Source organism: Elgaria multicarinata, chromosome 9, assembly GCF_023053635.1.
Source record: "Elgaria multicarinata webbii isolate HBS135686 ecotype San Diego chromosome 9, rElgMul1.1.pri, whole genome shotgun sequence".
NCBI lineage: Eukaryota > Metazoa > Chordata > Lepidosauria > Squamata > Anguidae > Elgaria > Elgaria multicarinata.
Window position 1 is genome coordinate 39,074,795 of NC_086179.1, and position 14,352 is coordinate 39,089,146.

The 14,352-nt window shown below is 43.3% G+C and overlaps 1 protein-coding gene across 5 annotated transcripts in view; it reads right to left on the reverse strand.

The window, feature by feature from the left end:
* The window catches only part of ATF7IP (activating transcription factor 7 interacting protein), a 101,380-nt gene that overhangs the window by 31,730 nt on the left and 55,298 nt on the right, over window positions 1-14,352 (reverse strand). For 3 of the 5 annotated variants that reach the window (XM_063133655.1, XM_063133650.1, XM_063133656.1), the window contains exons 3-5: window positions 11,376-11,462; window positions 3,830-3,975; window positions 1,666-1,803 (exon numbers count right to left, since the gene is read on the reverse strand). In XM_063133655.1, coding sequence (XP_062989725.1) covers window positions 1,666-1,803; window positions 3,830-3,975; window positions 11,376-11,462 — 371 coding nt within the window. The remainder of the gene's footprint in view (window positions 1-1,665; window positions 1,804-3,829; window positions 3,976-11,375; window positions 11,463-14,352) is intronic. The other 2 variants (XM_063133654.1, XM_063133651.1) reach the window with 2 other exon arrangements.

Sequence of the window (14,352 nt, forward strand, 5' to 3'; positions counted from 1 at the left end):
TCCATAATCAGAGTGCTGTTACCAAACAGCACTGTCTTGAGTATCCACCAACCTAGCTTCTCTGGATAGTGAGACATACAGTATATAACAGGATTGTAATTTATGAGCAGCTTCATATGGAAAGAAGCCTTATAAAAAGCTGTGAGAAATTTATTCTGAATTGCTTCCAAAGTCTCAAATTATCTCAAACCCAGGATTTCATTAACAGACGTATCTAATACATTAATGAAACATATTTTTCAAGTTCATTGGGCAGGACTTTCATTTTCACTTCAGATACAAGGTTCTCAAACTTCCAAAAGAATAGCTAATGTACAGAAGCTAAACCAGGCTCCCTCTTTGAAGAAGATGCTCCTGGCCACAGAGGAAGTATGAAAACCTAAGTCAAAAGTTGGGACCAAGAGCACTCCCAAATCATAGTTTTCATAAAGAATGGAACCCCTTCCAATACCAGTTGGACATTAAACCCTTCCCACTGATTGGAAGAACCTCTAGCTTGCCTTGATTTCCTTTGTTTGTTAGCCCTCATCCAGCTCATTACTAACATCCAGGGGAGGGAGGAGAGAGAAAGAGAGGAGAGAAAGAGGAGAGAGTGCAGTGTCTTGCTGAAGAGGGGCATTTGCACAGCACTAATCCACCTGGCAAATCCTTCTATGACAGTTTTTATTAACCAGGATGGGCAAGGGTACATGTCTGATAGTGTGCCTCATGTCTTTGGGAATCTATCCACATCCTCAGACAACATAAGCTGAAAACAATTGATCAAAACAAGGCAACTGGGTGCCAAAACCACCAAAGCCCAAGTCACCAAATTAGAACCACTAGCATTCAAGTCAAAGCAAATATAAGTGATTTTATCTGCAAAGTATCTTGCAAACAGGCAACAGTGGGCTATTGAGTGATCCTATGTCCCTGAAAAATTATCTCAAAGGCTCTGACCACCCAAAAGAGTGGCTCTGTTAACTACAACCTCCCCCCCCCCCAACAACTATTTCCTCCAAATATAAGCAAATGTTTTATGCCAGTGTTTGGAGGGGATAGTAGTTTGGGGTGGTGGTGTAGTTAACAAAGACCAAAAGTGTTCTGCTGGATCTCTGTGTAAATGCAATCGTGCTGGAGAAGATTTGTCTGCTCTTTTCATTAAGATTTACCCTCCCCTCCACCTAAAGCCCTAAACGTTCGCTGTCCAGGTGCCAGATTCTTCGCTTCTGAGAGAATAGTTAACAACTTATAACTCCTCACGAAATGCTGCTTTACATTGGATTCCTCAAACAACTTTAGGTGGTATCCAATGCAACTCCACTGACTGAAGATGTCCACCAGCAAAATGGGAAGGGGGATAATTTTCAGCACTGTGTCTTCCTCCCAGCAGCCCTTGCATTCTTGCAAACCTGCTCCAAAATATTGGAGGACTCCCCAGAGCAGGTTTGCAGGTGCACGGAGGGCTACAGGGGAAGGGGGAATCCTTGAACGTTTCTTCCTCCCCATTCCACTGGTGGATGTCTTCTATCAGTGGAGTCGCCACACCGCTTTATTTCCTTTTGCTGGCAACAAGCACCGAATTACCCTGAGGAAAAAAATTACATCGGTTAACAGGAATCCTATTTTTCAATGCTGAAAAAATACTCTATAAAGTTTCCAGACATAAAAGATATGCTTACATACCTGTAATTCGGTAAGGACAGTTTTGTGTCTTTTGCTACATTCAATCTTATCTACTCTAGTTTTCAGATCTGCTAGAGTTCTATCAAACAATGTGCACTGCAGGGCACTGAATTTCTCTTCTAGAAACCGATGGATGACCTGCAAAAATATATGAAGATTCACTGCTAGTATTGCTATTTTACATGCAATATAATCATAGGAGCATAAAACAGTAGAGTTGGAAGGGGCCTATTAGGCCCTCAAGTCAATATATAGTTACTCAACTCTTCGCTGAAATATAATCATCACCATCATCATCCAATGAGACTTTATTTCCATATTTAAACAGAAATAACAATAATTTAGATCTCCCCCCTACTTCATTAAGCACTTCAAGGAATCTATGAAAAATCTCTTGGACCTTAGTAAATGAATGAGGGCATTTACTGCATTCATTTTCAATCCATGTCAATGGTTTTGGAGGCAGATTGGCCCTTGTTTGCTTGTGGTGTATAAAGGTAAATGTCAGCAATCTAGAGAAACATCTTGCACATATATTAAAAGGATTGCTGTTGAGAGCACAAAATCTTATTGAGGGATAGCTATTTCTATAATAAACCACCGAGTACTTTACACTGGCTTTGAGACAGTAGAATTGTTGTCAGATTTACATATACATGTAAGTAAATGTCACTGAACTCCATGGAACATGTGCCTGAGCAAACATATACAAAGTTGCGTTACATGTTCCCATACAATGATTTATTTTATTTTTATTTATTTATCATATTTATACTCCGCTCCTCAGCCAAAAAAGGCTCTTTTTTGATAACTTTTGAAATGCTAAAACAAATGCAGCTAGCAATGTACACAACTGTAGCATGCCCACCTAACATTTACATCTTAAAACTGAAATGTTCTGATTTGTTTCCATCTGAACTGAAACACATCTCCTATAAATGAATGTTGCTTCCCCTATAATGGGCAACAACTTACAGACTAGCTGTTTGGATTCTGGCATGCTCATACTCTCTGGTGGAGTGAAACTACCAATGAAGTGGCTATCGTCTTGGGTTGATAACTATTATATAATCATATTCCGTTTATTAGCTTCAGACAGATAGACTCTTAGAAAAGTTTTTATTATTTTATTTATTTACATGCCTGATTTTAGGTTCCCTACTGTTTCCCCTGAATAAACTTTTTCTTTTAAGAATATTGCTGAGTTGCATCTTAGGAATTCAGAAACTCTGCCATAAACATATGCAACCCTCAATCTGTTTAATGGAAGACTTAGATGAATTGGCACACTAGATTAAACAGGAACGGATGCAGCCACTTCACATTAGAAGTGTCCCCATGTGTGGTAAAATATATCCTTAACATCCTGGGGTTAAATATGGATAAGCCATCCTGAGTGTGGTGCCAGCATGAGAGTGGATCAATCAAATCTTGTGTTATAAGGTCAGTGTTTGAAGCATATTGGTGTAACTACTGTAGCCCCTGAATCAGTGACAGACAATACTATTCATCAGCAAGTAGTAGCTAAGATAAAATAGGGGTGAACCAACATATATCTTGTATGGTGTACTCTTTTCTGAAAACTAGAATCTCCATGGCCCACTGATGAGTTTTAAATGTACAAATCAAGAGTGCACACTCAGGATCTCTTAACAAGTCATAATTCATGTCATAATGTAACAGCTCAAGGTTTACAGTACAATACAAAGCATAAGGACTAGGTAAGTCCCACTGAGTTAAATGAGACATTTCTTAGGATTTGTATTTAGGATTGCCATTTTAAACTGACGTTCTTTGCAACAATTCCAGCAAGAAGCAGACACAGAAACAGGCCAGCAATCTATTCCCTACCCTGTACCCTGTGCCAATACCTGATATAAAGGGCAAAAAAGGGAAGAATAAATTTACTGGTCTGTCATTCAACTAAATAATGATAGTATTAAATATTGGAATACCCTATTATGATGATAATGATGATGTGGGAATATAATAACATATCCATTCAATAGTTCTCTTTCACTCATTCAGCATAAGCCAGTCACATATTTTGATCTTCTAAACAAAGTATTCTGTGAGTTTGAGGTAGTGGGGGTGGGGGGGGGGAGGAGAAATTGCTACTAATTAAAAGCCAAAATATCTACAACTGAAGGAAAATCAACTCTACCTTTTCTAGCTTCTGATGAACATCGCCTCTGGCTGTAATTTTTACTTCAAATTCTGCTTCATATTCTTCTCCCATATATCGACGGCGTTTAGAATGGACATTGTCCATATCCTCTGACTTGGAACGCTTTCTCCTTGAGGCCTCACCTAGAAGTTATTTACTTTTATTTAATATATTTCTTGACCTCCCTTTCACAATCATTGCCTTTCCAAATCAGATTACAATATAAAAACAAATAATTTAACATAATAAACAAATTAGGAAATTCAAAAAAAAAATAGAAGGACATGGCATTCTCCCCCAAATGCAAGACACCTTATTGTCTACAAGCATATTCTTTGTTCATGACAAATAACTAATAATCTGATGGATAGCAGGACTGAAACAGGAAGGATTCCATATAAGACTTTTTAACATATGCTCATTAAAATTAAAATGGAAACATAATGGAGATAGCAATAGTTATCCTCAGCATGCTTGGCAAATTGGAAGAGAAATGTGAACTGCCCTGCCACGAGGCTGGGAAGACTTCAGGGCTGGTGAGAGAAGAGAACTGGGGGAGAGGATTGCTCTACCATCCACAGCAGCCTGCTGCTTGTGCCACTGCCCCGCCCACCTCCCAGCTCCATTGATTGCTGAGTGGAGCCAACTGCCAAGGTTCTCTCCAGCCAATTGGCAGAAGAGTGCTGTCTCCAAGCCTGTTGAGACCTTGAGGCTTGAAGACCGTAAGAACTGCCCTGCCACGAGGCTGGGAAGACTTCAGAGCTGGTGAGAGAAGAGAACTGGGGGAGAGGACTGCTCTACCATCCACAGCAGCCTGCTGCTTGTGCCACCGCCCCGCCCACCTCCCAGCTCCATTGATTGCTGAGTGGAGCCAACTGCCAAGGTTCTCTCCAGCCAATTGGCAGAAGAGTGCTGTCTCCAGGCCTGTTGAGACCTTGAAGACCATAAGAACTGCCCTGCCACAAGGCGGCAGGCCACCCCTGTCAGGGCGTCCCCGAAGGGGGCAACACGTTGTGTGAGAAGAGTTTCCCTGAGTGAGGCAGGGATCTCATGGGAAATGATATAATTACTTCTTGTGTCCTCCCCACCCTGAGGCAGAGGTTGGGGGCTTCACCAATTATAGCTGCTTCATCTGCCCAACGTGAGAGGCTATGGTACTTGAAGCAGGAGGCTCCCCTGTGTGAGAGCCAGGGGGAGGAGTGTGGCCACACATCAGGTAGTAGTAGAATTAGCAGTTACTAAGAGAGGGAGATTGTGGGGGTGGGGGAAAGCACTTTATCGCTTAGTTGGTAGTAGCCTGATGTCCATCTGTGACCAGTGGCTGGTTACCACAAGTGAGAAATGTGACTGTGTTGTTTGTATGACTGAGTGTGGGTTTGAATGGTAAGTGAATGCATAGGTGGTGTAGGTAAAGATGTTTTTGGGAAGCCGTGATGCAGGGACACATGGAGGGGGAGCCACTATTCCAGTGATTTGGGGCAGAAGGAGATATGGCAGGAGGAAGGGGTTGCAACATCAGCGTAGAACGGGTTTCAGGTGTCTTCACACTGTTCCCCTTCTACCCTCCTCCTCTAGTTCTCATGTACCTGGTAGCTCATCCACTGAACCCTCCTTCCTTGTGGTGCTACTCTTTAATGCCAGGTCGGTCCGCAATAAGACCTCTCTTATTCATGATTTAATCCTGGGTGAGAGGGCTGACCTGGCGTGCATTACTGAGACTTGGGTGGATGAGCTGGGTGGGGTTGATCTGACTCAGCTCTGCCCATCTGGGTACACAGTGCAGCACCAACATAGATTGGAGGGACGGGGCGGGGCGGGTCGCCGTGATTCATATAACTTCCATCTCTATCACCAGGAAACCACTCCATCTTGGAGCAAGCCTTGAAAGTTTGCACCTGGTGTTGGGCCAGAGAGACAGATTGGGGATGCTGCTGGTATACCGCCCACCCTGCTGCCCGGCATCCTCCCTGACTGAGCTGGCGGAGGCAGTCTCGAGTGTGGTGTTGGAGGAACCCAGGACGGTTGTTCTGGGCGACTTCAACTTTCATGCTGAGGCTGTCTCTGGGGCTCCGGCTCGGGACTTTATGGCCTCCATGACAACCATTGGGCTGTCTCAGTTTGTCATTGGCCCAACACATAAAGCAGGGCATACCCTTGATTTGGTTTTTGCTCCAAGCTGTGAGATGGGTAGTCTGAAGATTGGGGGGGGGGGGGGTCCAAGTAACCCCATTGTCATGGTCAGACCATTTCTTGGTGAGATTTGAACTCACGGCGTTACTACCCTCCTTCAAGGGTGAGGGACCCATTCGGATGGTCCGCCCCAGGAGACTGATGGAATCGAATGGATTTCTGAATGCTCTTGGGGATTTTCCAGTGGAGAGAGCTGGTGATCCAGCTGAGGCCCTAGCCTCACTGTGGAATGGTGAGATGCGGAGGGCCATCGACTTGATCACACCTGAGTGTCCTCTCCGGTCCTGTAGAGCCTGCTCTGCTCCTTGGTATACTAAGGAGTTGCGGTCAATGAAACAGGCTGGACGTTGGCTGGAGCGCAAATGGCGCAAGACTCGAAGCGAAGTTGACCGAGCACGCTGTAGAGCGCATAATCGTGCCTATTGCGTGGCAGTGCGGGCAGCAAAGAAGGCTTATTTTGCTGCCTCCATTGCGTCCTCGAGTAGCCGTCCAGCGGAGCTCTTCCGGGTGGTCCGGGGGCTGCTAACATCCTCCCCAGCAAATGGGGCCCTGGCTCCGTCAAGGACCCGCTGTGACCTTTTTGTATCACACTTTGAGGACAAGATCACTTCTCTCCGCAGCGAGCTTGACGTTGTTTTTAGTGCAGCTCCAGTTGAGGTGTCCGATGCCACCATCTGCCCAATTTTGTGGGATCAGTTCCAGTTATTGCGGCCTGATGATGTAGACAAGGTGCTTGCAGCAGTGCGACCGACCACTTGCCCTCTCGATCCCTGTCCCTCCTGGCTTATAAAAGCAAGCCGAGGGGGTCTGACTGGGTGGGTCCAGGGGGTGATAAATGCTTCCCTACAGGAAGGGGTGGTCCCTGCTGTCCTTAAGGAGGCAGTAGTGCGACCACTCCTGAAGAAGCCCACACTGGATCCGATGGTATTAGGCAACTACCGCCCAGTTGCCAACACTCCTTTTTTAGGGAAGGTACTTGAGAGGGTTGTAGCGGAGCAACTGCAGGCACTCTTGGAGGATACTGATTATCTAGATCCATCCCAGTCTGGGTTCCGATCTGGTTACGGGACTGAATCAGCCTTGGTCGCCCTGATGGATGACCTTTATCGAGAGAGGGACAGGGGGAATGCAACCCTGTTAATCCTGCTTGATCTCTCGGCGGCTTTTGATACCATCGACCATGGTATCCTCCTGGATCGACTCTGTGGGATGGGCATCGGAGGCACTGTTTTACAGTGGTTCCGGTCCTACCTACAGGGTCATTTTCAGAGAGTAGCATTGGGTGACCAGTCCTCGACCTCCTGGCAATTGAGCTATGGAGTGCCGCAGGGCACCATCTTGTCCCCAATGATATTTAACATCTATATGAAGCCGTTGGGAGTGGTCATTAGGGGATTTGGAGCTAAATGCCATCAATACGCTGATGACACGCAGCTCTATCTCCCTGTGACAACTGAATCAGGTGAGGCTGTGCAAGTCCTGGACCAGTGCCTAGACTCAGTAATGGGCTAGATGAGGGCCAATAAACTGAGACTGAATCCTGGCAAGACGGAAGCCCTGTGGGTGAGTGGTTCCCGAGTCCGGGAGACAGGCTCATTGCCTGTTCTGGATGGGGTTGCTCTGCCTCTGAAAGAACAGGTTCGTAGTTTGGGGGTACTCTTAGACCCATTTCTGTCATTGGAGGCTCAAGTAGCTGCCACGGCTCGGAGTGCCTTTTACCATCTTCGGTTGGTTCGCCAACTACAGCCTCTCCTGGACAGGGATAGCTTGACCACGGTGGTACAGGCATTGGTAACCTCAAGATTGGATTACTGCAATGCGCTCTATGTGGGGCTGCCCTTGAAGCTGCTCCGGAAGCTGGAGCTAGTGCAGAATGCTGCAGCTCGGCTGTTGTCTGGAGCTGCCCCTTTCCAGCATGTAACTCCTCTGCTGAGGGAACTGCACTGGCTGCCTATTCGCTACCGGGCCAGGTTTAAGGTTCTTGTACTTGTGTACAAAGCCCTAAACAACTTGGGACCAGGATACCTGAGAGAGCGCCTTCTCCCTTACCAACCTGCCCGGTCACTGAGGTCATCCGAGGGCCTGCTCCTGGTGGTTCCACCTAGATCCATCCTCCGATTGGAATCCACCAGGGGAAGAGCCTTCAGCATGGTGGCGCCCCTCCTGTGGAATTCCCTGCCTCTGGAGGTCAGACAGGCTCCAACCTTGTATTCCTTTCGGCGCCTCCTGAAAACATCTTTATTCCAAGAAGCCTTTCTTTAACATGCAGCCTTGGATTTCTGTGTTGTTGTTTTTTGCTTCTTTTTAAATTTTGTTTTAACTATTTTATTCTGTTTTTATTTTCATTTTACCTTGTACACCGCTCCGAAATTTTTTCAATGAGGAGCGGTATATAAATATTCTAAATAAATAAATAAATAAATAAACTCTGATGACATGCTAAGCCATGGTAGTTAAGCATTTTGAGCTAAACATTATGGCTTAGCGTGTCTTGTGAACCATAACTTAGTGTGTTGTGTTTACCATGGAGGCTACATAACCACAATTTAAACACACTCACTAATCATTTGATGCAAAACGATTAGAGGCCTAACTATGGCTTAGTATATTGTCTGAACAGGCCCTTAGGCTTTCTAGGAAAAACACTATTTCATTATTTATTTGAATCGATCTGTATACCACCACAACCCTTTCTACCAAGAAAATGGCACTCAAGACATCTACTACTTGGGATCGGAGACTGTATAGCAATATCTTCCTCAAAGTAGTAACTGAGACATCTGAGAACTAGAGGATGACTTGTAAACACCCTTGCTCTCGCACGATCTCATATCTGCCACCAAGAACTAGAGATGTAAAATTTCTGGAAATTTTGAAGCCATGGAAAAAACCCGATTTCCCCCCGTTTTTTTCGGGGGGAAATGGAAATTTTTGAAATAATGCAGTATTAGCACTTTTTACAGATTGAAAGTCACTTTGTTACTTTAGTAACATAAAATGTAATTATGTCCAAGTTGGTTTGGCATAAAATTATTACATTTGGTGTATTAAAAGTACAGTGTATTCAAACAATTATTACAAATTTAATTTACTTTTTTACTTTTTTTGGTAACAAATGGAGCTACAAGCTCTTGAACTGTTAGGAACACTTGAACTGTAAGGAACTTCTTTGGTTCTGCCAGTTTATGAGGAGCAGGCAATAAATCAATTTAAAACAACAATAGAAGAAACCACCAACATTAGTAACAAAGAAAATTATTTATGTTTCCGCTAGTCCTCCAGTGTCAAGACATAAAGCACCCATTCCCATAAAAAGAACTGAGAAAAAAGGGGGAACCAAGATTCAATGAATATGCATGAAATTTAATCAGACTCATTTTCTGCCCTATAGCTATCACTCTTCGTTTCAGTGTCTGCTTCAATGGTAGTGCCCCCTAGAGGCAGAAATGCATCTTCCTCTTGCATTTGAGAGTTGTAGTCTCAGTTTGCAACCTAGGACTTGCTTGTCCTTGGTGCACAGACATAGTAATAATCTGATACTATACAGTTTTTAGAAATCATTTGGAGAAGTAAATGTCTGAACACCTTGCCTTATCATTTTATTCATCTATATATATATAAATATAAAAGCCCAGAGGCCTCCTCCAAGCCACTTATGCAAATAGGAGAGAAGGCAGGGACAGTGGATTGGCCTACTGGTTGGTGATGTCACAATGACATCGCCAACCAGTAGGCCAATTCACTGCCTCTGCCTTCTCTCCTATTTGCATGTTCTCTCCTATTTGCACTTATTGGGCAATCCACTGCCTCTGCATTCTCTCCTATTTGCATGTTTAAAAATTCTGAGCTTACAGGGCCTTCTATGGAAGTTCCAAGAAAAATAACTGCCATCTAGGGAAGTTCCAAGATAGAAGGCCAGAGGGCTCCTCTAAGCCACTTCTAGGTTTTGCCCTCTGGCGCCATCTAGGGACATTCCTCGGAACTGCGGCCTTCTATGGAATTTCCAAGTTCTGAGAAATAGTGTTTTACCTCTGGCGCCATCTAGTGACGTTTCTTGGAACTGCGGACGTCTATGGAAGTTCCAAGTTCTGCGAAAGATAACTGCCAGGAGCTTCCGGCCTAGCAGAGGGGCCAAAGCTCACTAACCTCCTCACCAGACTACTCCTCTACACCTGTCGTATGATGGGCTTTTTTGCTAGTGCTAAAATAAAACATCCCATAATCCATTTTTTCTTCATTTCAATTTTTCCAATTTTTTTGGAAAAAAACCAAGAGGCTTTGGGAAAAAACGGTTTTTTTCTGAATTTTTCTGGGTTTTTTCCGGGCCTTCACATCTCTACCAAGAGCCACAAGACAGATCAGCAGCAGGCTAGTTAAGGACAGCCTGCCACATGAGTGACTTTTACATCCTAATGGTCTGCTTTATTGTATTCTAAATATACTGTAAGCCACCTTCAGAACTAGAGTTAGTAGGCAGGATATAAATATTTTGAAACGAATAAATAAAATATATTCTACAAGATAATTTAGAGTGAACATATAAGGGGAACTAATAGTTTCTTTTCTGATATGTACTAACAGTGAAAAGGTGCTGGGAACTGGCAAGGTACCTTTGCATTCTATTTTGTAAGATCATCATAATTTTCAGGCAAGTGTTAGCACACTTCATTCTCTCTAATAACAAACTCAGGTGGTTGAATGCCTATCAGCTTGGAAACAAAACAGGGCCATCCAAACATAGATTCCCTAGGAACACAGATATAAGTTCACAGAAAATAAAACAACTTGACAATGATCTGACAATGGAATATTGAAGGGTCAGATGGGGAGGGGGAAGGAGATAGAAACTGGAGGTGAACGGGGAAAGGGAATCAGCCTACTTAAATCTCTTTGCAGCTTATATAAACTATTGAGGTGGGGTGGAAGGAGGAGAGTCATAACATGATGTTCGAAGACACCCTCCTTCCCTGCATTATACAGAAATGTTTCAGGAGAAAAGAAAGGAAGAACACATTTACTACTCTTGAGGACTCCATATACAAACAAGTTTAAAATATTCCTCATACTATACATGTGTAAAATACTTACATTTTGGGCTGGCAGGTAATCCTAAATCTGAGCCATTTAATGCTATACAGCACAGCCAGAGGAGGTGGGGGGGAAGGGAGAAAAAGATGTATTTTCCCCCCTCACCCCACCCCCAAGGCAGCTACAGTCCTGAACAGAAGCACTCCTATTAGGAAAGAGGGTACACTGGAACATTTTATTGAATACTCCACTTAAAATATACTACTTTCAAACAGTCTGAAAAGAATTTTCAGCAATATGATTCTTTCATCTTTGCCATACATACTTCTTTCTGTAGGCTTCTCTTCTTCCTTGTCATGTTCCTTTTCTTCCACTTTGTCCAGATCTTTTTCTTTTTCTTTCTCTTTAACATCTGTGAGAAAGGCAAAGTAAGGTCTTGCATTCAGGTACAAAAAAATCAACAACACAAATATACGATGGGGGAAGACCTAGCTTGGCAGCAGTAGATTCTAGGTGTCTTAGTGGGTCACAAACTGAATATGAGCCCGCAATGATGTGGCAGTGAAGACCGCTAACACAACCTTGGGCTGCATTGGCAGAAGTATAGTCTGTAGATCACGAGAAGTAATAGTTCTGCTCTATTCTGTTACTGCATTTTAAATATTGGGTACAGTTCTGGGCACCCTATTTTAGTGACACTGGCAAACTGGAACATATCCAGAGAAGAGCAACTAGCATGATAAGTAGACTGAAAACAAAGTGCTATGAGGAACAGTTGAAAAAAGCTTGGTATATTTAGCCTAGAGAAAAGATTAACGGGAGGTCCTCAAACATCAGAAAGGCTACTATGAAGAAAATGGAGCAGACATTCTGTGTTGGTTCAGAGGGCAGGACTAGAACCAAGGGGTGGAAATTGCTGAGAAGGAGAAACTTCCTAATAGTGAGTTATTCAGCAGTGCAACAGATTGCCTCAGGAGGTGATTCGATGGAGATACTTAAGCAGAGTCCTGATAGCCATTTGTAAGGGATGTTACAGCTGTAGTGTGTAGAGCAAGGTGTGCACTGAACAGGGGGTTGGGCTAGATATTCTCTGAGGTACCTTTCCAACCATATGATTCTATTGAATGCCTTCCTTTCCCATCATATATAGTAGAACAGGGAGGGGAATAAATCCAGCAGCTACTTGCAGTGCACTTTGTAAGAGAAAAAAAATCCTATAAGTTCAGAGAAACTGGTTTATATATTAGGAGCACAGTGGATCAAAATAGAACATACCTGCTTTCTCACCATATCAAAAGATGTTATATGTGGGAATGGAAGCCTGGATGAACTTTGCAATAACTCTCCTTCCCTTAGAGATAGAAATAAATTGGGCAAGTTGTGCACATGTTTGTACACACGTATGTCTGTCTCACATATGTTTTCCTAACCAAGGAGGGTGAGCTCATATATAATGAAAGCTATGCAAATCTGCTCAATGCTGAAGAGACTCCCTGGTAAGTAGAGAGATAGATGGAAGTTTCTGTTAATATTGCCCACTCAAAATCTCCACCCCCTGGATGAGATAATGAAGGGGAGCTTAGATTTGGTTTTAAGGTTATTATTATTATTATTATTATTATTATTATTATTATTATTATTATATAGCACCATCAATGTACATGGTGCTGTACAGAGTAAAACAGTAAATAGCAAGACCCTGCCGCATAGGCTTACATTCTAATAAAATCATAATAAAACAATAAGGAGGGGAAGAGAATGCAAACAGGCACTGGGTAGGGTAAAACTAAGAGTATAAAGTCATAAAAAAATCAGGTTTTAAAAGCTTTAGGAAAAAGAAAAGTTTTTAGCTGAGCTTTAAAAGCTGAGGTTGAAGTTGTAGTTCTCAAATGTTCTGGAAGAGCGTTCCAGGCATAAGGGGCAGCAGAAGAAAATGGATGAAGCCGAGCAGGGGAAGTAGAGACCCTTGGGCAGGCGAGAAACATGGCATCAGAAGAGCGAAGAGCACGAGCGGGGCGATAGTGTGAGATGAGAGAGGAGAGATAGGAAGGAGCTAGACAGTGAAAAGCTTTGTAGGTCAACAGGAGAAGTTTATATTGGCTTCTGAAGTGAATTGGAAGCCAATGAAGAGATTTCAGAAGCGGAGTAACATGATCAGAGCGGCGAGCCAAGAAGATGATCTTAGCAGCAGAGTGGTGAACAGAAACCAATGGACTGATGTGAGAAGAAGGAAGGCCAGTGAGAAGAAGGTTGCAGTAGTCCAACCAAGAGATAACCAATGCATGAACAAGAGTCTTGGCAGAAGAGACAGACAAAAATGATCGAATCTTGGCAATATTATACAGGAAAAAACAACAGGATTTAGCTACTGTCTCAATATGAGGAATAAAGGAGAGCGAGGAATCAAATATAAAGCCAAGACTACGAGCTTCCTTGACTGGGGTAAGTGTAACATCATTGACAGTAAGAGAGAATGAGAGATGAGGAGAAGGTTTAGGAGGAAAAACAAGCAATTCAGTCTTTGCCATATTAAGTTTCAAACGACGATGAAGCAACCAAGCTGAGATATCTGAAAGACATGCCGAGATACGATCATGAACATCAGGAGAAAGATCCGGAGATGAAAGATATAATTGTGTATCATCGGCATACAGATGATATTGGAGGCCATGAGATTGAATAAGATTACCCAAGGGCAACATGTATAAAGAAAACAACAACGGACCAAGCACCGAGCCTTGCGGAACCCCTACTGAAAGGGGAAAAGAAGAAGACGAGCTGCCATTAGCCAACACGCTGAAAGAGCGACCCGCTAGATAGGAGGAAAACCAGTTATAGACAGAGCCACAAAATCCAAGGTCATGAAGGGAATCTAAAAGAAGATCATGATCAACCGTGTCAAAGGCTGCAGTTAGATCAAGGAGAATAAGAACGGAATAATGGCCTTTAGACTTGGCAGTAAGATCATTGGTAATCTTAGTAAGGGCTGTTTCAGTGGAATGCAAAGGACGGAATCCAGATTGAAAAGGATCCAGAGCAGAGTTACTAGAAAGAAAATCAAGACAACGAGAGTAGACCACACGCTCCAGGATCTTTGAAACAAACGGCAACAAAGAGACAGGTCGGTAGTTAGACAGAGATAGCCTATCAAGAGTAGGTTTCTTGAGAATCTGGATCTGGCAATGATTAAATGACTAACACAATAAAGCCCCACAGAGTGATGCATTTGTAGGTAGGTCACATTTTGTTATAAATAGCTACTGCCTTGAAGGCAGCTGTCAGAGGAGCAGCAAACATTTGGG